This window comes from Chanodichthys erythropterus, chromosome 11 (assembly GCF_024489055.1).
Source record: "Chanodichthys erythropterus isolate Z2021 chromosome 11, ASM2448905v1, whole genome shotgun sequence".
NCBI lineage: Eukaryota > Metazoa > Chordata > Actinopteri > Cypriniformes > Xenocyprididae > Chanodichthys > Chanodichthys erythropterus.
Window position 1 is genome coordinate 53,600,260 of NC_090231.1, and position 24,375 is coordinate 53,624,634.

Sequence of the window (24,375 nt, forward strand, 5' to 3'; positions counted from 1 at the left end):
TCCGGCTTAAACTGACCCACACACCCCTCCCCACAATCCCCTGCTCTCAATTTGCCCTTTCAGGACTGGACAAATCATGCCAAATTTAACTCTTTATAGCCTCGTTATGGGCCGGCTAGAGAGAAGGGCATCTTAAGTTTCACTGTGAATTCTTTCCCTCAGCAGTGTCAACAGTATGTCCTCTCGACCCCTCTCTGGCTTAAAGTGGATTTACTTTTTATATGAGGCTTTTTTTTAATTCTGTGCTCTGATTTCTCTGTATTGCCAAAATAGTTTGTTTTCTTCAGTTTTGTTGTTATTTTGTTGTTTCCAGATACATTCTGGTTAGCTAAGCTCTGGGCCTGTTGTTGTTAGGATTTCTCTCTGTCAGTATAGAAAGTGAAAAGACTATCACACAGATAGCTAACTATAAACATGCTAACCCTGTTGAAAAAAACCATCATATGCTGGTTAGGTATGTTTTGAAGCATGGCAGTTTGTTTGAGCTGGTTTAAGCTAGTCCTGAGCTGGAGCTAGTTGCTTGGGACCAGCAATTGACCAGCTTAAACCAGCTCATGACTAGCTAAGGACCAACTAAGGACCAGCATGAACCAACTCAAACTAGCTTCCATGCTTCCAAATATACCTAACCAGCATATGCTGTTTTCTCAACAGGGAATGGCAGTTTAAGTTGAGCTAACTGACAACAACACGTGAAATTACGCTTGCTTAAAAAAATGTTGACATTCACCTACTTGAATAGACCATTTGTTGTTGTTGTTGTTGTTGTTGTTTTCAGAAATGAGTGAGCCATGCCAATAGTGATAGATTAGCACCCGACCCGATCTTTGGCTAGTTCGCAAAGAGTCCTTTCTTTAAAAACTATAGCAAAATGTGAAACTTATGCAAAACTAAGATTTGCTGAAAACCTAAATAACTAGGGAATGCAATTTTGTATTCCAATGAGAAGTGTAAATAAGCAAGGGAAAAGAATCGAAATAGGAACCAGAACATATCTCTTTCTTCTTGATACATTTTGAAGCTGCTTGTGGTATATTTGACTCTTTTCAAGTTGGGCGAATCCCTTCGCTGAAGCCACACTTCAAATGGCTTCATCTGAGAGAGCAGGCATCCTAAAGCTGCTCACCGTGGCAAACTAATGTTTTGATTAGATGTCTGTGCCGGTGTCTGATGTCCTAAACATCCAACATAGGGAGAGACAAGCCGTCAAAGCATTGCACACTGCCTCTTCTAAGTGCCATGGGAGGAGCGGTTAAAAGACTACATTGGTTTGGAGGGGGAGCAGCCTGCCTTAGCAATCCGCCGGCCTGGCTGATTCCTGTTCAATGCCTATATATCACAGTTTAGAAAGATATGTTACTCATTGCAGTAATACATCCTTTTTTCACCATTTTATCGACATTGTAATTGGAGAGATGATAGCATATTATATGGTGATATGACACAAGTCAGATTTGAACCACATGCGCAGCATTTGTTTACTTTACTTTTACTGAAATACTGAAAGCTATATTTGGCAATTGGCAGTAATATGCTTAATTCACATTACCACTCATGTACTACAGCACACTTGGACTGAGAGCTGTTGTATTACCATGTCCAGATGACCACACCTACTACTGTACTGCAGACTGTCTCTAAATTTCCAATTATAAATAATTTCTTCATTGTATGTTCCTTGAAACAAACCGAAAGCAAAGAACTTTGCTTGGTTTCAACATTCAATTAACTTTTACTGTAGGTTACACTTACATAATAGCAAGTTAATTTATTATTACAAATCTCCTTTGTTGTTTGCTTTAACCAGTAAGCTCAGCACAGTAGGTTTCATAAAAGCCATTTTAACTGTGATACAATTTTGACATTGTGCATTGTCATACTGCACAAAACTGTGTTTTACTGCATTTCATTTTTGTAAAGGCTGACTTATTGATTGATTGCATGCCCTGACTGCCAAATCGGTGCTGTGTTTTGACAACTATGCATCTTTTTGTGTGTCTATGGCAGCATCCAACCAATCGGAGAGGGATCAGACGGATTCCCCGGTTCCCTCCAAGCGGCCTTCTTCGAGGTCCGAGGCAGCAGAAAGCCCTCTCTCGTCGAAACGACCTAGGACCGCTGAGAAGAGCAGTGGAGAGCAGGTATGGAGGAAATTCTACAACATTTAGAATTCTCTCTGTCTGTTTCTGTGATGTAGATTCAGAAAGACCTTATCTAATCCCCAGGCATGTAGGTCTCATTAACTGTACCCATTAATTAACAAAATATCTAAGGATGTTGTTTTCAGCCCTTTTTAATATAGAGTAGTAGAATGTAGCTGGCCTTTTTAAATTATGCATGCATTTTTTTCTAAAAATATTATATTTCTCCATCTTTTCTGCTGCTCTTGCAGTGCTAATTGTGCAAAAGGTGAAAAATCAATATGATATTTGACAGATGAGAGCCCTTTGAAGTGTCTGCCTCTCAAAGTAGCCCACTGCTCTCTGCATGGGAGAGAGGCGAGTCTTGCTCTGCCCTTGATTTGACCACTTCTCTCAAGAAAATAATATTCTTTCTGTGTGTCTGTCTTTTTATCATTGTACAGATGTACCAGTGCCCCTACTGCAAGTTCAGCAACACAGATTTGAACCGGCTCAGAATGCACGTGATGACGCAGCACTCAGTGCAGCCCATGTTCCGCTGCCCGTTGTGCCAGGACATGCTCAACAACAAGGTCCATCTGCAGTTCCATCTCACCCACCTCCACAGCGTGGCACCAGACTGCGTCGACAAACTAATTGCCACTGTAAGTTGCTGCTGAATGTATTTACCACTGCAGATTTTGCCTTCTACTTCATATGCTTACATACCTATAATGAATGTCCAAGACATTCAACCAAGTTTTCCTCCACGGTCAAAAGAACCTTACTAATAATTTCTAGTGGATAGATATCTATTCATCACAGTTAATTTCTCTCTGCAATATTTGTTTTTAATGTGAGATGAGAGTAAAGGCCTCAATACCCTTCTATTGTGTAGTGCGAAGGCCATATGCTTTTACACACAGCCCATGTTCAGTAGTGTTCATGTCAGGCATTAAGCTCACAGATGACTCACAGTTTCTTACTCACCCTGCCTTTGTGGACCCAAGATTGTTTCCTTTTATCTAATTAATGGCATTTTAAGGCTTAACTAAAATGGCAAAAGAAACTGATCATTGTCATATGGCCCCTGGGAATCCTGCATATATGGTTGGGTATTCTTATGGTCAATATAATTTCCATGTTTTATTATGCTAGTAGGGATTAGCATGAAGTAGTGTTGTCAAGTATAGATTTCGATACCAAGTCGGTACTGACATTTTATAAATGTGACGCTTTGAGTGCCGTTGAGCAGATTCGTAAACACCTCTGATTGGCCATTGTGTTCACACGGTCAACAGATTTGTCTGTGATTGGCTACAATGATCAACGCACGGGAGCGTTTGAAAGCACACGGAAGTGTTTAAATTTGAAAGAGGGAGAATTTGAAAGCTGCTTTCAAACACTCCTGTGAGTATCTGTGTAAGTGCTTGGCGAAGAGCGTCATTGATGTCTATTTACATTGTGTTTTTGAATCTTTGATCATTGTAGCCAATCACAAACATATCTGGTATCAAAGTCTGTACTTTTGAGAACACTAGCATGAAGGTTATAGTCCCAAAAGTTGGTTGCTCATTCATACCTAAGGGGACTTAATGGAGATCTCAGATATGTTTCTGTTAGCATAGAAATGTACTTAAATATCATCTTGCTTCATCTTGGCAGTTTTCGGGACATTTTGAGACATCTCTGTAACTCTAGATGTAGAGTTGTCAAAAGTACAGATTCGGTACCAAGTCGGTGCTTTGAGCACTGTTGAGTGGATTCGTAAACACCTCTGATTGGCCATTGTGTTCACGTGCTCATTGGATATGTCTGTGATTGACTACAATGATCAACGCACGGGAGTGTTTGAATTTGAAAGCGTTTTGAAAGCCGGAGCATTTGAAAGCAGGCTTTCAAATGCTCCCATGTGTATCTGTGTACGTGCTCGATGAAGAACATCATTGATGACTATTTACAATGTTTTTGAAGCGTTGATCATTGAAGCCAGTCACAGACATATCCGATGAGTGCGTGAACACAATGGCTAATCGGAGGTATTTACGAATCTCAACATTGCTTGAAGCGTCACACAATTTCAGTACCGACTTGGCACCGAAGTCGGTACTTTTGACAACTCTATCTAGAAGAGAGACATTTAAGATTACTAGGGTCTTCTCAGGCAAAAGAAAATAATAATAATAATTCTCCAAACCAGTAGACCCTCCATTTAATTTCAGTGCTGATTAGAAGAAACAGTTGGTTTGTAAAAAGTAGATGAATAATGTAATTCTTAACCTTAGAAGAAATTTTCTCAGTTTAGTGGAAAAATTATAAAAGTCTCTTCTGATTACCAAGGTCATTTGTATTCCAGGCACTCTCTAGAAGCAGTAATACTTACATCATCCCTTTACGTTATTTCCACCTCTCTAGTCCCAGAGCGCTCAGGCCTCCAGCAGCCTACTCTGCCCGGTTCCTCAGAGAATACTCACCTTATTCCATTTCAGCTTCTATTGAGACTACCCTGCTTTCATGGGGGGTTTTTTTCTCTCACCAAATTTTAGAAGTGAAATAATTATGTGCAAGTTTGCCTGTGGAGTTTGAATCGCTTGCTTGGCCAATCACTCTAAATTCTGTGAAGGCATCTCCACTCCCCCAGCCCGAAACAAATGGTGAACACATTAGTAGAGGCCAGACGGCAATATTTTTTCTTTTATAGAGGTAATAATGCACCGAGCGCTGTACAAGTGCGGTGCATGATAGAAACTGAGCTAATACAATGCACATTAAAACCAGCACCTTTTTTACAAGTAACGAGAGATGGAGAGAGGTACTCTATCCTGTTCCTCATGTCAGGCAGACAAGCTTAATGAATTCTGAATCAGGTGACTTTTAGTTCTTGCAAACATTGCATAAAGATGCACTCTCTTCCACTCTCACTCACCCTACCTCCTCCTTCTTCCTCTTCTCTCAATCTCCCTCCCTCCCTCGCTCCCTCACTCTATGTCTAATGTTCTGTCTGTCTAAGATAGGGGTAATGAAAATAATTGTGCTTCATTAATTCTGAGTCTGGCTAGATGATAGCCATTTGGAACTATGTTTGCCAATTAGACGGTCCAAATTAAAAGTGACCTTGGGATACTCTCAGCACTCGGCGCTCTTTGCCTAATGATGCAGTTGTCTAGAAACAGTCCACTTTGTAATGTTAATCACAGGCATGTTTTGTTTCTGGAATTCTCCATACTGGTCACAATCATTTAACACTTTCATTTAGGAGGAGAGTGGGTTAGGGAGGAACCTAGAAAGCAGGAAAAAATGGCTACATTTTGCCCAGTGTGGTTTTGATTGCAGTAACCAGATGGTTATGAACCGCTCTGGTTCACTGACTATTTCTCAGAGTTTCAGACTCAAAGACATCGGGTTGCGTGGGACTCTTCATTTGATGGCACTTAGTTAAAGCTGCTGGCTGACTTGGAATGTGATTAGGTTTTAAATCCACTATAAAAACAGCTCCAGATCTCAGAAGACCAGTGAAACAGCCATGTAATGATACAATGTTTGCTTAGGTCTCTCACAGGTAATTAGACGTTTTTGGTTAACATGACCCCATTAACTTGACTAATATCATGAGGCAGAGTATATTATGTTTGAAGGATGTTATGATTTTGTCATATATGGATATAAGCAATATAATCCATACTCCCACAGACATGAAGCTGTTGTCTGATGTGAGCAAAATAGAATTGGTTGTCTCTTAGGGAGGAAAAAGGGGCACTGAGTTGCAAGGGCATAAAGAGGGGATGAAAAGCATTATACATGTAGAGAGAGGGGGCACTAGAGAGACAGAGGGGGGATATATTGTGGAGATTGGGGTATTGCAATGCATGATGAGTGAGGCTGATTGTTCAGTTTGGGAAGTTAATTGAAGGAAGGTGAAGCACACAGTGGCTCATCTCCCAACCTTTTCCAATCTCAATCACTGATTACTGTTAAATAGGAGCCTGTTAATGAATCTGTTTTTATTATTATTCTGAGAAAGAGAGAGATAGCAGGAGAGTGAGAGCCATGCATGGAGAATCATGTGCACTTAAAAGATAGAGGGGAGGTTGCTGTCATTCACACTTGATTAACTTCAACCTTTGAAGTGCCAAGCAAACCTTGGTGCACCTTTATCACAACAATATTCTTTGCTACTTAAAATTTCCTAATTAAATTGACTGAAAAACATGCTGTTTGCCATCTACCTACATTTAAATTTATCTACATTTTTTATTAATGACTTTGTTTCAAGTAATAATTTGCATAATAGTTTAGATTATAATATTATGGTTGCTGGAAAACACATTAATGAGCACTGTATGTTAAATTAAGAGTGCTGATCATTATCCAGAAATTGACAGTTGTTGTATTACCCAGAATTCCAGGCTGAATGACGGCATTTCACCATTGCGCCATCCTTTTCTATTGGAATGAAAAGCACATTTTATGAGGTGGAAGACTTATTTAATTAGGCTCTCTAATAAGTTTTTCAACTGGCCAAGGTAGACCACTCAGCCCATCACACTAATTGGCTGTAGCAGGAGAACTATCGCAGAGCATGACAAAACACCATCAGTGATCAAAGTGCAAATTCCATGGATGGCAAATTAAGTCACTTGTGTGAAAGAGGGGGGACTGTGAATGTGTTTGTGACCAGTTCAAATAGAATGATTATCAAATTATATGTTTATGGCACATCTCTCACCTGTACCACCTTAAGTTAATCTTTTTCTTTTAAAAACATTTTTTACAATGAAGAAATTACTGTATATGATACAACAATGCATAGTTAAAAATGTTTTTGTCCATTTCCTTGTCCTTTCTGCTTGTCCTTTACATTAATTTGAGATTTTCTACATTATCAAGAGGCTGTTGTTTAAGGCCTATAATTAACGTGACAAATACTGTTTTATTTTTCCAGGTGGCAGCATCAGAAGTACTGCCAGCAAGCATGTTCATACCAGTCCCTGGACCAGAGAAAGATACTCAAACCGCACCTCCGTCCATAGCTAACTCAAACTCTGATGACACTAAGAAACATACAGGTTAGAATGTTGTGCAATTGAGAAAACACCTTTTAAAAACATGCACTTATCTATGTGTTATCAGAATTTTAATGTGTGTTATTTTTTTGATTGCAGAGGTGGCAGATGCTGAGCCTGAAAAAGGAGTTTGCCTGGCTTCAGACATCACTGAAGCTCGCAAGTCTCCCCTTGAGGAACAACAGCCTTCAAGGGACGATTCCACTGGTTTCCTTTGTTGGAAAAAGGGCTGTAACAAAGTCTTTAAATCATCCAATGCGCTTCAGATGCACTTCAATGAGGTCCACAATAAAAGGCCCCAACTGCCTGTCTCTGATCGTCATGTCTACAAATATCGCTGCAACCAATGTAGTTTGGCATTTAAGACAATAGAGAAACTTCAGCTCCATTCCCAATACCATGTAATCAGAGCAGCCACAATGTGTTGTCTGTGCCAGCGCAGCTTCAGGACTCTACAGGCGCTTAAGAAGCATCTGGAGACCAGTCACCTGGAGTTAAGTGAAGCTGACATCCAGCAGCTCTATGGAGGTTTACTAATGAATGGAGACCTAATGATTATGGGTGATCCCTCACTTGGAGAGGACCAAGGAGGTCTTCTTGATGATGAGAAAGAGGGAGATGAAAGTGACCCTGAGGAAAAGCAAAGCCCAACTGGCAGTGACTCTGGATCTTTGCAAGAGGATTCTGGATCTGAACCCAAACGTGCCCTGCCATTTAGAAAAGGCCCCAACTTTACTATGGAGAAGTTTCTAGATCCGTCCCGTCCTTTCAAGTGTACAGTCTGTAAAGAGTCATTTACTCAAAAGAATATCCTTCTTGTACACTACAACTCTGTGTCTCACTTGCACAAAGTCAAAAGGGCCCTACAGGAATCCACCACCGGACAGCCAGAGCCTACCAGCAGCCCTGATAATAAGCCCTTCAAGTGCAGCACTTGCAATGTAGCATACAGCCAGAGCTCTACACTGGAGATTCACATGCGCTCTGTTCTTCATCAGACTAAGGCCAGGGCAGCAAAGCTTGAAGCAGCTGGTGGCAGTTCTAGTGCTGTTAGCAGTAGTGGCCCAAGCGGAAGCACTTCCAATAGCACTTCAACCCCAAGCCCTATTCCAGCCACTAACTCAACGACCAGCTCCAGCAACAGCAGCAGCTCCCCAGCAGGAGCTCAAACAGCACAAAGCATAATGGGAGGTAATCATCTGTCAAGTCATTCTCACAGTGTTGAGAATTTGGGTAATTCTGCTTGTCACTCCTCCCCTTCTGAGAATCATGAAGTGAAAAAGAAGAAATTTGCAGATATGCTTTCCTCAAGGGGTCATCAGCAACAGCTCCAGCAACAGCAGCAGCAGTTGGCCCAGGCTCAAGCACAGGCACAGGCTCAGCTCCAACAGGAGCTCCAGCAGGCTGCTCTCCTTCAGTCTCAACTTTTTAACCCTCTTCTTCAGCACTTCCCTATGACAACAGATGCTCTTCTCCCTCTTCAGCAACAGCAGCTGCTCTTTCCGTTTTACATTCCTGGGGCAGAATTTCAACTAAATCCAGAAATGAACCTGAGCAGCTCTTCACTGAGCTTGAGTGGATCTGCTGCTTCAATGTTGGAAGAACAGAAAAACTCTGCCCAACAGGCCCAGCAGAGCTGCTTACAACAACAGCTTATGCACCACCACCTTCAGCAACAGCACCAAGCTCATACTCACTCCCAAGGATCAAGTCAAATGGCTTTACTTCAACAGAGTGCCCTCTCTCACCCTGTAGACAAAAAGCCAAAGCCATCTCCTCACAGTGAGAAAGAAAGAGAGCTGCCAAAGGATAAAGAAATTAGTGATAAAACAGAGGATCATGTTCCAAAAGATATGTCAGACAAGTCCAAAGAAAAGAAAGATGCTCCTCAAAATGTAGTAAACGTAAACCATGACACTGGATTTCCTCCTCCAAGGATTGCCTCAGATGCCAGAGGGAATGCCACCAAAGCTCTGTTGGAGAATTTTGGATTTGAGTTAGTAATTCAGTACAATGAGAACAAGCAAAAAGCACAAAGAAAGCCAGCAGGATCTCTGTCAGGATGCAGTGGGCCAGCTGGTATCACCAGAGTGGTTGACCCTATTGAAGGATTAGAGAAGCTAGAGTGTGAGTCTTGCGGTAAGCTCTTTTCCAACATATTGATTCTCAAGAGTCACCAGGAGCATATCCACCAGGCTTTCTTTCCATTCAGATTCCTAGAAAGATTTGCCAAAGAGTACAGGGAACAATATGACAAGCTATACCCATTGAGACCTCAGACACCCGAAGCTGCTCCACCTCCTCCACCCCCTCCACCCCCACCTCCACCTCCACCTCCCCAGAGGGTACCAACTCCAAATATACCTGTTTCTGCTCCTAATCTGACACCACCAACTGCTCAAACCCCTCAACCTCCAGTTCCACTGGCCCAAATTCCAATGCCAATGGATCTCCCTCTATTTTCTCCACTTATGATGCAACCTATGTCACTCCAATCATTACCTTCTCAGATTCCTGCCCAACTGCCAGCTGTGGAGCCCAGTCTGGCCACTGATCTGGCCCAGCTCTACCAACAGCAGCTTACCCCTGCCATGTTGCAGCAACAGAATAAGAGACCCCGCACCCGTATCACAGATGACCAGCTAAGGGTGCTCCGCCAATATTTCGATATCAACAACTCTCCCAATGAGGAACAAATTAAGGAAATGGCAGATAAATCAGGACTCCCCCAGAAAGTTATAAAGCACTGGTTCCGTAACACACTCTTTAAAGAGCGACAACGCAACAAAGACTCACCTTATAACTTTAACAACCCTCCAATTACAACTCTTGAAGATACCAAAATTGATTCAAAGCCACCTTCCCCTGAGCCTCAAAAACAGGAATCATATGGAAATAAGAGGTCCTCAAGGACAAGGTTCACAGACTACCAGCTGAGGGTGCTGCAAGATTTTTTTGATGCTAATGCTTATCCTAAAGATGATGAATTTGAGCAGTTATCCAATCTTCTGAGCCTTCCAACTCGAGTCATTGTTGTGTGGTTCCAAAATGCTAGACAAAAAGCCCGTAAAAATTATGAGAACCAAGGAGATGGAGGAAAAGAAGGTGACCGACGTGAGTTATCCAATGACCGATACATTCGGACAACCAACTTAAACTATCAGTGCAAGAAGTGCAGCCTGGTTTTCCAGCGCATATTTGACCTTATTAAACACCAAAAGAAGCTCTGTTACAAAGACGAGGAGGAAGATGGGCAGTATGACAGCCTAAATGAGGACTCTATGGATCTCTCCCATGAATACTATACTCCATCTGGGTCATCAGGTCAAACACCAATGCCCTCATCCTCAAGCCTCTGCCCTCTTCCTCCATCAACCTCTGCATTCTCTCACATCACATCATCTGAAAAGGACGAGCCTACACCAGCTAACACATCAAACTCTTTTGATGAAAAATCGAAACACTCTGCAGAAGCATCATTGGGTCAAAGAGAGCAGACCACTTTAAAACAGGAAACCAGTCATCCACCTGAGACCCCACAGCAGAGACCGCAAAGAGAGGAAAAGATGCATGCAGTCCCAAAGAATTCAAAGCTTTCTTCACCGTCCCTTTCCCAGCAGCAACAACACAGTGGTCCCTCCGTTTCACATACCAGTCAGACCTCCCAGAGTTCCCACATGTCCCATAATCCTCATTTAGCCTCTGCCTCACAGCAGCAGTTGGCCCAGCAAATGATCCCATACCAGTGTGAGCAGTGCAAACTTGCCTTCCCTTCATTTGAACACTGGCAGGAACACCAGCAACTTCATTTCCTGAGTGTCCAAAATCAGTTCATTCATCCTCAATTTTTGGATCGCCCAATGGACATGTCCTTCATGTTATTTGATCCTAGCAATCCTCTGCTTGCTAGCCAGCTCCTTGCAGGAGCAATACCACAAATGTCCAGCAACTCTGCCACCTCCCCATCAACGCCTACATCCACTATGAATTCCTTGAAGAGGAAGTTGGAGGAGAAGGCAGGAACTAGCCCAGGAGAAAGTGATAGTATGAATAGTGGAGAGGAGCCACAACGAGACAAGCGCCTCCGAACCACTATTACACCAGAGCAACTAGAGATTCTGTACCAGAAATATTTGCTTGATTCCAATCCTACTCGTAAAATGCTGGACCACATTGCTCACGAAGTGGGGCTTAAAAAACGGGTGGTACAGGTATGGTTCCAAAACACAAGAGCCAGAGAAAGAAAAGGGCAGTTTCGGGCTGTTGGGCCTGCTCAAGCTCACCGACGGTGCCCATTTTGTCGAGCCCTATTCAAAGCTAAAACTGCCCTCGAGGCCCATATCCGTTCACGCCACTGGCATGAGGCTAAACGTGCTGGATACAACTTGGCTCTTTCTGGTATGCTACCTGAACAGGAAGCCATGCAGTTGAAGATGGATCCTCTGGATATATCTAGCTATGCTCATCTTGCCCAGTCTAACAATGATGCGCAATGCTCATCACTGTCGCCTGTGAGCAAAAGCATGGACTTGTCCCCCCGGGCTCTCCTGAGCCCAACATCTATCAAGGTTGAAGGAGTAGAGGAGTTTGAAAGCCCAACCATTTCCTCAGTAAACACAAACTTTGATCAAAATAAACTTGATAATGATGATTGTTCCTCTGTGAATACAGCCATCACCGACACTACCACAGGTGATGAGGCAAACATTGACAATGACAGTGCTGATGCAAAGCACAGCCATAATAGTGGAGATTTCCTCTCAAAGTCTGGGGGTGCAGTCCCCTCCATTGAGAATGATGAACAGATGTCCTCAGGACTGGTGAGCCCTGCAACAAGTTACTACACGAAAGACTATGAAAATGAAAATATGATAGACTACAGTGAAACATCTAGTTTGGCTGACCCTTGTTCACCAAGTCCAGGAGCCTCTGGAAGCAGAAGCATTGATAGCGGAGACAGGCCTGGTCAAAAGCGCTTCCGAACACAGATGACTAATCTTCAGCTGAAGGTGCTCAAGTCCTGCTTCAATGATTATAGGACTCCAACCATGCTGGAGTGTGAGGTACTTGGCAATGACATTGGACTTCCAAAGAGAGTTGTTCAGGTCTGGTTTCAAAATGCTCGTGCAAAGGAAAAGAAGGCTAAGCTGAGCATGGCTAAGCACTTTGGTATCAACCAGACTTCTTACGAGGGACCTAAGACAGAATGCTCTTTGTGTGGTGTTAAATACAGTGCTCGTCTCTCAGTGCGAGACCACATCTTTTCCCAACAGCACATATCCAAAGTAAAGGATACCATTGGAAGCCAGCTTGATAAAGAGAAAGAGTACTTTGATCCAGCAACGGTTCGTCAGCTGATGGCGCAGCAGGAGATGGATCGTATCAAAAAAGCGAATGAGGTCTTGGGACTAGCACAACAACAAGCCATGCAGCAACAAGGGATGTTTGACACACCTGCCTTGCAAGCCTTGAACCTTCAGTCAGGTTACCCAAATCTACAGGGGATCCCCCCTGTTCTCCTGCCAGGTGTTGGTGGTCCCTCTATACCAGGCTTTAACTCATCCAACTCAGGTATGTCATTAAGTCTCTAGTATGAGTAAGAAAGACTTTTGAAAATAAAAATATAAAACTGACTACTAACTCTCAGATGTATATCACAGTATTCGTAATCATGTTGTGTTTTTCTGTGTCAATTTCTGCAGCTTTAACCCCTCCAAAACCTCCAAACCTCCTGAACATGCCTGGTGCCAGTGTACCCTCACCTAGTCTCCCCACATCTGGTTTACCCAACAAGACCCCTTCCTCCTCTTCATTGGCCTCTCCCAGCCCAGCTCAGGCCAGCACATCTGTTGCCCACTCAAGCCCTACCCCCACATCTACATCAAACTCTTTGATGACCCAGCCAGGCCCTCGGCATGAAGCTCATAAAGATCGTGATTCAGAGAGGGCCAGGGAGAAAGAGAAACCCAAGGAGAAGTCTGAGAAGCCCTCTACACCATCCTCAGCTGGGGGTACTCCCGCTCCTTCCACTTCTGCTGCCAGTGCCAAGAAAGAAAAACCAGACACTGCTGTTCCGGCCACCTCAATGCCAACACCTGGCATGGAGTATGTGGTCGATACTGCCCAACTTCAAGCTCTACAAGCAGCTTTAGCTTCAGATCCAACAGCTCTGCTAACAAGTCAGTTCCTGCCCTACTTTATGCCTGGCTTCTCTCCGTATTATGCCCCTCAGATACCAGGTGCCCTTCAAGGTGGATATCTTCAGCCCATGTATGGCATGGAAAGTCTTTTCCCCTACAACCCAGCTTTATCACAGGCCCTGATGGGGCTTTCACCCGGATCTTTGCTTCAACATTACCAGCAATATCAGCAGAGCCTGCAGGAGGCACTTCAGCAGCAGCAGCGGCAGCTTCAGCAGATCCAACAGCCCAAAGCAAGCCAAAGTTCACAAAACTCGGTGGACCGTAAGGACTCTGCCAAAGATCCAGTAAAATCAGAGGAGCAAAAGAGCACTCCCTCAGTTGAATCCTCTACTTCTTCCACTCACAACAACCTAGCCACTGAGCAGCATGAAGTGGATGGCAAAGGTGCAGACCCCCATCTTGACCAATATATAGTCCCCAAAGTTCAGTATAGGCTGGCGTGCCGCAAGTGTCAAGCTGTCTTCAGCAAAGAGGAAGCGGCTATCAGCCACCTCAAGTCAATTTGTTTTTTCGGTCAGTCTGTGGCAAACCTGCAAGAGATGTTGCTTCGGGTCCCCAACAGTGGGAATGCAGCAGAGGGCGGCCTCTATGACTGCCTCGCCTGTGACACCACACTAGAAGGGGACAAAGCGCTCAGTCAACACCTGGATTCAGCCTTGCACAAACACAGAACAATCAAGAGATCCAGAAATGCCAAAGAGCACGCTACTAATTTATTACCTCACTCTTCAGCCTGCTTCCCCAGTCCTAACACCGCATCTACCTCGCAGTCTGCCACTCACTCAAACAACACCCCATCCCCTCCGCCAACAATGTCAGCCACCACGCCGTCCTCATCAGCATCTGCATCTTCATGCACCTCCTCCTCCTTCACGGCCACCACACTCAACACAACAGCTACAGGCAAATCATGGTCCCAGACCCCTTTCTCCAGAGCTTTAGCTGGGAAGCCCAATCCCCCTTCGTCTGCATTGTCTTCTTTTCCTACAGTTTCCTCTCCTTCAACGGTTACCTCAAGTTCATTGAGCACCTCAGGGGTCCAGACCTCGATACCAACAGACGTCTTTACCGACGAGTCTGATTCTGACAGCAGTCAGAAGTCAGCAGACAGGCTGGGCAGGCCAGCAGAGGAGCCACAACAGCCTGGCTGTCTCAAAGACAGCAGTAGTTGTAGTAGTAATCTCACTAGTGTAGGATCGGACTCCATCAGATTGTAAAAGCTTTCAGTGATGAACAATATTTAAAAAAAAAAAAAAAGAAAAAGGAAAAAAAAACAGAAGACAAAAGAAAACACAAAAGAAAAAACAAAAAAGCAGCAATGTTTAAAATATGTTTAAAGTATACAAACCAATTTCAGAAAAAGACGTGTAAAGACTAACTGCAATTCCAAAGCTTGTAACCAAAAATTTAAATGTTAGTGGATTGTTTTCCCATATCAACATGCTGGTTTTAGTTTATTACAACTCTTAATATATATATAGATATATATACATATATGCACATATGCAGTATATATATATATAAATGAATAGAGATCACAGCAGTTAACAGTCGGTTATTGCTAGTGGAATGCTGTATTGCAATGGACTGCCTCAAAGTTATTTGAATGGCCCCACAACCCTCTCTACAAAGAACGAGTCAACAAGCTGTCCCTTGTTTGCATAAGTATTTCCGCTTAATAGCACAGTCACATAAAGCCAGTATGTACTGTATGGGAGAATAGTCTTACAGTTTTCTTGCTATCTAAGCATTCAGATACCAATGGCTTGCTAAAGAAAAGAAAAATAATGTAATGTCTATTTTATTCTCAGGTCAACAGCTCACAACCTTTTCTTGTGTTACAAAAAAAAGTCATTATTTTATTAATTTTGTTCCAAACAAATGATAGACATTTCTGTTTTTGTATGTCTTTTATTGGCAGAAAGTATTCAGAAATGATACTAACTCAACTAAAGTTTCTGGGCATTCAATGAGTAGCTGAATTGCTGGTTTTAAACCTTCTTAATTATTACTGTTTTGTTTTGTTTTTAATGGGAAAGTTACTAATCCCATTTTACCCAGACACGAAGAGCATTGCAGACTTGGTGGGGGAAAAATTTTTTTTTTTTTTTTTTTTTTTTTTTTTAAGAAAAAAAAAAACCTTTCTGTATTTATGATAGATATATACATTTTTGGTGTTCAGTAGATTGTTGCATTGGAAATGAATTTAAACAGTATGGTAGATTGAAAAATCTTTGTGTACATTTAGCTTTTGTATTGTCCAACTTTAAGGCGCTTCATTTGATGTTGTCTTGGTCATTCCAATAGACTAGATTAAGGAGCAGGAAACGATCTCTACTCTATTTCTATCCAATTCTCAGCTTCTTATTTTTGTTCTCCCAGCTGAATCTCTTTGTCACAAGGGGTTTCTCACCTTTGGTTTGTGCAGCATTGACCAAATCCGAAGAGAAATCTGGGGTGTGTTTGAAAATTGTTCAGTTATATTTGTGTTACCTTAGTGCACTTACCACTGTCTGACTTTCTCTCTTTTCGTCGTTATCTGTTCCTCCTTTCTTTCTTTATTCTGTACCCCCTGCCTTTGTAGATTTGGAGATAACTGCCTCTCCTTTAGCACTACAAAGCAGATACTTGTTTCCATGTAGTGTGGCTGCAGTCTGCTATAGGCTTTATGTTCATTTCAATTTTTTGTTGTTGTCGTCATATATGAAAATGAAAAAAGAATAATAATAATAATAATAATTCTCACGCTTTAAAACAAAAAGAAAATCCAAAGACTTAACACTTTCACCATTGGTGCATAAAGATGAGAAAAGAGGCTTCTTTATACTTGAGAATTTGTTGCTGTTTTTAAGGAAAGAAAACAAAGTTTTAAAATAAAAGAAGTACGCATCAGAGTTGCCGTTTTTGCTTCTTTGCAAGCAGACAGGTGGCTTTTTTACGTCAAATACTAAGAAAACCAAAAATCAAAAAGGGCCCTTGTCCTTGCATTGTGGAGTAGCACCGTTACAGAGCCATTGCAGTTTGTAAGATAGAAAAGGTTTTGTTGAAGTTTTTCTGTCACACATGAAATCCATTTTTTTTGTTTGTTTTGTTTTTGTTTTTTTTTGTAAAAAAAAAAAAAAAAAAAAATGAATATATATATAAGGTCTGGTCTTTGAGGACATATGTTTTGCTGCTAATGTAGATTTGGAAAGGAAGAATACCTAGATGCATGCTCCTTTTGCTTTTTGGCTAAGCTTTAAGAAAAAAAGAAACAAACAATAAACCATTTCCCTGCCCCTGCAACATCTTTTTTTCCCTTCTTGTTGCAAAAACGGAACTTTGAAGACTGTGAATATATGTTCCAAAGGACATTTTAGCTTATTTTTTTTCATTTTTGAACAGACCAATGTTAAAAGCCAATGATCTATAATGTTTGTAAAAAAATAACAGTGCATTCCAAATACTACACCTGAGTTTTAATTTCTTAAGCAAGGACTGCTTCATTTTTATTCAAATTGAGTATAATTCTATTTTATCCCATTTCAAAGGTGACTGTAAGCTGTTGTGTAACTCTGCCATCATGGATTGCTGAATATCACCTCACTCTGACTACGATGTGTCGAGAGTGAACAGAATCCCTGCAGCCATTAAATGACTTTACTCACTTGGACTAGATCACCAAGTCATAGTGGTTACCAAAAATTTACATACTGCGTGCTGTCCGGTACTTACACATCTTGCTGATACGGTGACATCGTGCTTCTTGTTTGGCGAATTCGGCCTCCCTCCTGGGAATTCGTTTTCTGCAGGGTTTAAAGCCATTTTCATGCATAAAATGTCTGTTGCAGGTCTGTAAGGGGCATTTTCATTCCAAAGCATTGTAGGACATTGTGGGGAAAGCAGGATTTGTTTTAGGTGTCCCTTGTTTTGCATGGTGACAAGGTAGAATTATGCCATTGTGTCCAAAGAGGCTCCTCACTCCAAGTCATTGCAATGGAAATGGTTGCGTTTTATCAAAATGGCCCCCATCCTTTGGTAAATGGAATTGCTTTTCCAAATCAAGTCGTTTTAAATTTGCATTGGATGCTTTAGGGGGGCACAAATGTATTTGGCTTTAGTAACATATTTCCACACTTCTCCTGGTGTGTAAACGAGCATTAAGTCTTGCAGAACAATTTGATCTGGTGTTATTTGGTGTGCATGCTATTGAAATTGGATTCATCTGATCTGCAAGCTGATCCACTCCTTTCAATCCATGGTATCTATAATATTGTTCATTTAATTATTTTTGAGAAGTCTGCTATTGTATAGTTTATTTTTGAATGCTTTGCATTGTTTTGGTCTCAGATAATATCTTTATGGTTATTTTCATATAACTGTTTATTTTATTTTATTTCATTTTTTTTGTTGTCGTCCATTTATAAATTAATGTTACAATGCCAGCTTTAAATTGAAATCTCATCTATTTGTTTTCTATCATTCTCTGGCCACTTTATGGTGTTACAATGTTCCTATATTTGTTTGTCTTGACACGGTTGTATCTCTTGCTTCCAAAGTGTTCTCGTTTTTTATAGGCTCTCGTGTGGGGCAGATTTCCTCACAACTGTTTCAGCCAGCATGGACTTTGTATGTGCGAGCGCGTGTGTGCGTGTGTGTGCGTGTGTGGGTTTCATAAGAGCCAGCATCAGTCTGAGTTTTTATACTTTGTATTCTATTTTCTACTTTCTTTTCGCACCAAAACATACTGAACTGCAAAGCTGAATCTTCAGTAAAGGGTTTGAAAAGTCCGATATTCAACACAATAATTGAGTAATGTGGTGAAAGAGGATATCGAAGCACTGAGCAGTTATTATTTTCATTAATTATATGAATGTGGCCAAAGCTTAATGCAGTCGAAAACACGAAAAACTTTAGTTGGTGCCCCTGATGAGTGTATATTTATTGTGGTTAATCCAACACGTGGCTGAGATACATCAACTCTCATTGGGATACTTGATTTTTGTGGACATTTTGCAAAGAGAGAACGAAAACGACAGGTTTTGCTGTAGAGGTCATCCTTTTCGCCCACTGTGAAAATAAACATGTATACAGATATAGATATATTTAAAGAAGACATCAACACTTTTCTTTGAAATGACAAAGAAGGAAATAAAGAGAACCGAACTCTGGGAAACTTGAGAGATGTCATTGAGATGTCTGAGAAGGCTGTTGGCACACCAAAACTGGGCATGGGAGCCAAAGGCGGGGCCGACGCGCCCCCATATCAAGTCATTACTTAACTAACACTATATGCCGATGGGAGTGGACTCTGCAACCAGTGGACATATGTGACACGGAGGGGAATTTATCTCCTTTTTCTCTCTCTGGTTCTGCATCTACTTGGACATTTTCTGCACTTCTGAACGGGATGGACTCAAACACTCGCATACGTTGTCTCCCAGTTCACGGTGTTGCTACCTGTTTCATTTCCTCCTGCCCGTTTCAGTGACTGACACATGGTTCCACTCTGGCGTGGAGTCGACCGGTTCCATCCAACCATAAAGAATGACTTTACTGTTCAAGGGGAGGGGATTTTCCTGGGTGTTATTCCTGAGGAAGCAGATAAACACAAAAAAGCGAAGCAACCAAAATTAATAACCAAACTAACAAGCAACCAAACAAAAAAAACATTTGCTCCAGTTTCAACGATGAACTGCTGCTGGAGCTTCCTGTTCCTTTAGTGGCTCCTGGTGCCACAGCATTTTTGACGCTTTTTGTGTTTCCTTTTTTGTTTCTTTTTTTTTTTTTTCTTCTCTCTTTCGTTCTCCTCAAATTATTCCTCCTCCTCCGAGCCTCGCAAGCACGGCTCTGTGGCTCCAGGTAGCCCATCCGAGGGTAGAACTTACAGCCTTGCAATGTACAAAAAGAGCAAGTTAAACCAAAAATGTTGTTCTTGATGTCTTTTCTATACTGTAGTCTTGTTAGCTTTTTGTTACTGTAATTATATGATGAAGATTTCCAAACTGTACCAAATTACATGGAGACTAACATACATAAACCACATGGAACTTCAGACTTTTAAAGAGAAACTTTTGTCACAAAAACCTTGTTGTCCTAGTTAAGTTGATTGTAGATGGTAATTGAATATACTCCTTTGAAAATATTTCATCAAGTATGTTTCTTGCTCATTGTGATACATTAAAAAGTATGAGCATAAAAGCCCTCTTGTCTTGGACCGTTTATTGTGTGATACGTTTTTCGGCATGATTGAAGTGAGAGCGAGAGAGAGGAAGTGAGAGAACACAACCAAAGGTCACATTTGTTTATTACTTTTAATTAGAATTCACATTTTTGGCATTAAACCGCAAATAGAACCAATAATAAGCATAGTTCATCTGATCACTGGCGTGAGCTTGATTTTGAAAACATAATTAACCCTAATTGCAATTAATCTAATGCAACATGCACATGATTTGACAGCCCCCTAACACACATTCCCAGTAGTTCATTGTCTTGTTGGTATGGTATTCTCTGCAAGAGCAGTCACATTGAAATTCCTCTTAGGGAGCATTCATGAACAAGATTAATTAAAATATATTAAGCAAGATATGTAGACACGTAGCTAATTAGAAGTGGCTGTTTATGACAAATTGAACTTGATTAAGACTTACAATCAAATATAATTCCAAGTGAAGTTTGCTGTTAAAAGCACCGCTCGTAGATTAGTTTTGACTCGTGTAGAGGATCAAATGCAACGTTCCAGGCTAATTCAAAGCCTTGTACAGAACAGGATCAGATGAGAGCTCCCCTGTGTACGCCCTTTGTGCGTGTTATCATATACTGTATGCGTTAGCTGGCGATTACAATATGCCTGTGTTTTGTGTGGATGTGTCTCACTTTGTTTCTCTTGATTATTTGATTTACAATATTTGGAAGAGAACGAGAAAAGATCTGATTACTAGCAGCGGGGATGTTTCACATTGATGATGCTCAGGTCCATTAATGAACTCTTGCTCTCTTTACAGCTTTCAACTAGGGTTTTTCACAGGATATTTGACAGGAAGTTGGCAGAAACACAAACACTCACATATCATGTTGCAATCAGACACAAACAGTCTACATTTACATTTTTTCATTTGGCAGGTGCTTTTATTCAAAGCAAGTCGCAGCTTGTATGAATCAGATGTAGCGGGGTAAATGTAGCACTTTGGCCATTTACTCAGAAAACTTTGAAAAGTTGTCTCAACTGCTAAATTTATCACAGTCAAGTTGGATGATAAACGTTCACACAGACGGATGTCGGGTTCCTGACTCCTAGACTGTACAATTGTAAAGGTGCTATGTGACAAATGTAGCAGTAAATGAAAAAAGCTTTGTAATGTGAATTACATACTGAGTTTAGGTTTTACCATGGGCAGCAAGCCAAATCTGTTTATCTCTACTATGCCTTACTATGATTATGATCAAGCAAACTTGTGAAAATACATATTTTAATGAATGTTAAACTACCCCAAATATATACTTTCCTCCAAAATTACATTTTACATAAATCACTTAATACATCAACTTTTTTTGAAAAAGATCTGTGTGGAACATGAATGTAACTGTCTGTTATTTTGGAAGGAGGATGAGGGTTGCATTGTGTACAAATACTGTAAATACACACGACTGAGTATTGAGCATTGTACAGTTATTACCAATGGTACATTTATTTATCAATAGAATTGCTGTATCCCTTCTCTCAATGGGATTCAAACCCATGAATTGGTTTTTGCCAGCGCCATGCTCTTACAGTAAAGATTCAGCTACCTTAATTCATTAAAATCAAAATAAACTCAATTTCTTCTCATCTGGTAAACACATGACATTACATTTTGGACTAATGTGCAAAAATCTGTTTTATATATATATAAAATGTTTAATTTAAAATATATATATATCTCCACTGATCTTTGAGCAGAGTGGCATAGATGCTAAAGATCCATATAAAAGTGATCCATAAGTATTTTTCACTTATTTTTAAAGGGTTAGTTCACCCAAAAATGAAAATTCTGTCATTAATTACTCACCCTCATGTCGTTCCAAACCCATAAGACCTTCATTCATCTTTAGAACACAAATTAAGATATTTTTGATAAACTTTCTGAGCTCCGATAGACTAATGTTTTTACCACTTTGAAGGCCCAGAAACGTAGGAAAGACATCATTATAATAGTCCATGTGACTACCTCAACCTCAATGTTATAAAGTGATGGGAATATTTTTTGTGTGCAAAAAATAACTTTATTCAACAATTTCTTCGCTTTCCTGTCATTCTTCTATGCTGTTTACATAGTAAACACAGTGCAGCGCTTCCAGGTTCTGCACTGTCAACAGCATAGGAGACTGACATGAAAGAAAAGACATTGCTGAAAAAAGTCGTTATTTTTGTTTTGTTTTTTGCACACAAAATGTATTCTTGTCGCTTCATGACATTAAAGGATTAGTTCACTTCTGAATGAAAATTTCCTGATAATTTACTCATTCCCATGTCATCCAAGATGTTCATGTCTTTCTTTCTTCAGTCGAAAAGAAAAGGTTTTTGAGGAAAACATTCCTGGATTATTCTCCTTATAGTGGACTTCAATAGTCTCCAAATGGTTGAAGGTCTAAATTAGTTTTAGTGCAACTTCAAAGTGCTTTAAACGATACCAGACAAGGAATAAGGGTCTTATCTAGCGAAGCGATCTGTCATTTTCTTAAAAAAAAATACAACTGTATATGCTTTATAAACACAAATGATCGCCTTGCAAGTGCTTCCACCATTCCAAGCTTAGGCTGTATGTCCTACGCCTTCCCTATTCTACTTACAGAAAAAAATGAAACTGGTTCATTTCGTATGTTGAATAGGGAAGGTGTAGGACATACAGCGTAAGCTTTTTGAAGAATACGGAAAGCAGAAGCACTTGCAAAGCGATCATTTGTGTTTATAAAGCATGTACATTTGTATTTTTAGAAAATGACCAATTGTTTCACTAGATAAGACCCTTAATAAACCACTGTAGTCACATGGACTATTTTAACAGTGTCTTTACAACCTTTCTGGGCCTTGGAAGCGCTGCAGTCTATTGGAGGCCAGAAAGTTCATGGATTTCATCAAAAATATCTTAATTTGTGTTCCGAAGATGAACAGTCTTACAGGTTTGGAACGACATGAGGGTGAGTAATTAATGACAGAATTTTCATTTTTGGGTGAACTAACCCTTTAAAAATAAGTTAAAAAGACTTATGGATCACTTTTACTGTGGTCTTTTTTATTCTTTTGAAGTTTGACAATCCCCTTAATCATTGGTAATATTCACATCTGCCAAAGCTTGCATCTATGGCCCTCATCTGCGTCCATATTAAATTTTATGTTTCTTTGCTCAAAATAAACTGTTATATGGCAAGAGCCAGGTAGCAATTCTTCAAAAATTTGAAGGTGAGTAAATATTAACAGTAATTAATATTCCTTTTCCTAATGAGGAACTTTTATTTTATTCAAAGTGCCCACATAGAGTGTGCATTTGTGCAGAACACTTTAACGCAGAAGCTCAACTCTTGTCCTGTGTTGAAACCAATTTTTCCTCATTATGAAGAGCAGCCAGTGGGTCTCTACTAAGGAATGTGACACACTCACACCATATTGTTTTGATTCTAATGCAGGAAACCTCCCTATGAAATAAGATGCTTTTTTGAAAAACAAAACTGCTTTAATATGACAGGATGATGGTAGGCCACTCATGCAGCTAACCAAGGGCATGGTCTCCACTTTTGAAGTCTTCCCTGATAAAGGACTGTACTATTGTATCTGCCTGTAGGCCACAGTTCGCATTATTATTTCGCCATTTGAAGCACTTTTGGTTTTGTTAGAATGGTTGTTGCAAGTGGAGATAGAATGACCTTGAGTGCTCCAAATTGTCTGAATTTTTAAAGAAATGTTTAAAGAGGATTTAAAAATAGTCCAAACCTAATGACATGGTTTCAAAGGACTTATGGTTTTAAATTCATATTTCAAACAACCACAAAGGCACATTTATGCCACAGTTGACCTCCACTATCCACTGTATTGCTTAACTGATTGAAGAGATGCAATTTGTCCTTAGCGTAAGAATATGATACTTGACAAGGTGTTGAATGACAAGGCACACATCGAGATCAGTGGGCATGGATTTAGACGGGTGTCTGAAAACATGTTTTTCACCATCTCACGGCTCACATTTCCACAGCAGCGGATCAACCCTCCTGTTTCCAATATTTCTTGCCTGTGGGACCAGCTCTCTATTGTTTTAGAGTTTGTGTACCAGAAGAACCCTATACTATGCATCCCTGGCCCTGAGTGTAGAGTTCTAAGAACAGGAAGTTGAAGAGGTCCCTCTGAAGTCCCTCTCTGCTCTTCCATACCCCCTACTGACTGGACTCGAGGAGTTTAAGGAGTGTCAGATATAAGCTATCCTGGTCAGCAAGTGGCTTCAGATCCGCTAGCCATGCTGAGCTAGTTAACACACAACAGGTCATCCTTAATGAATTAAAAAACGCCCTAATTGGATCAGTGTGAAAACCCAAGCTGCTTCCTCTCAAACTTCAGTCCAGATGGTACGCATACTCAGATGTGATGTTGGCCAAGCATGGGGCCTGGGTTTAGGAGTGTGAAATTGAGTTAGCGCCTGGGTGTAGTGCTGATATTAAGCAAAGGTGCTTCCTCTTTAAGGTTTCCTGACCTCTTGGTCTAGAGTTCACCTTACTGATTCAGGGCCCCAGATTTAATTAGCTTCCCAAGGCTAACGTTTGAAGTGCATTGTTCTCGAACATTTATACACTGAGTTTCAGAGATTTAGCCAAAGTTTTGGTATACCAAAAAGATCTGGATAACTTTTGCCCAGGATTCAATGAAAGCTAAAGGAGGAGTTAAAACAGTACACTTTCAATGAAATTCAAAACGGTGAACCATGGTTTGACTATAGGCTACTTCAAATAACGAATCCAAACAGCTTATAACAGGCCAATGTA

General features: G+C 40.8%; 1 protein-coding gene across 4 annotated transcripts in view; it reads left to right on the plus strand.

The window, feature by feature from the left end:
* Positions 1 to 15,519, plus strand: part of zfhx3b (zinc finger homeobox 3b) — a 164,455-nt gene extending 148,936 nt beyond the window's left edge. For all 4 annotated transcript variants that reach the window (XM_067400051.1, XM_067400054.1, XM_067400053.1 and 1 more), the window contains 5 exons: positions 2,008 to 2,141; positions 2,585 to 2,785; positions 7,063 to 7,186; positions 7,283 to 12,754; positions 12,886 to 15,519. In XM_067400051.1, the coding sequence (XP_067256152.1) occupies positions 2,008 to 2,141; positions 2,585 to 2,785; positions 7,063 to 7,186; positions 7,283 to 12,754; positions 12,886 to 14,603 (7,649 nt within the window). In that variant the 3' untranslated portion in view covers positions 14,604 to 15,519. The remainder of the gene's footprint in view (positions 1 to 2,007; positions 2,142 to 2,584; positions 2,786 to 7,062; positions 7,187 to 7,282; positions 12,755 to 12,885) is intronic.
* Positions 15,520 to 24,375: the final 8,856 nt, after the last annotated feature.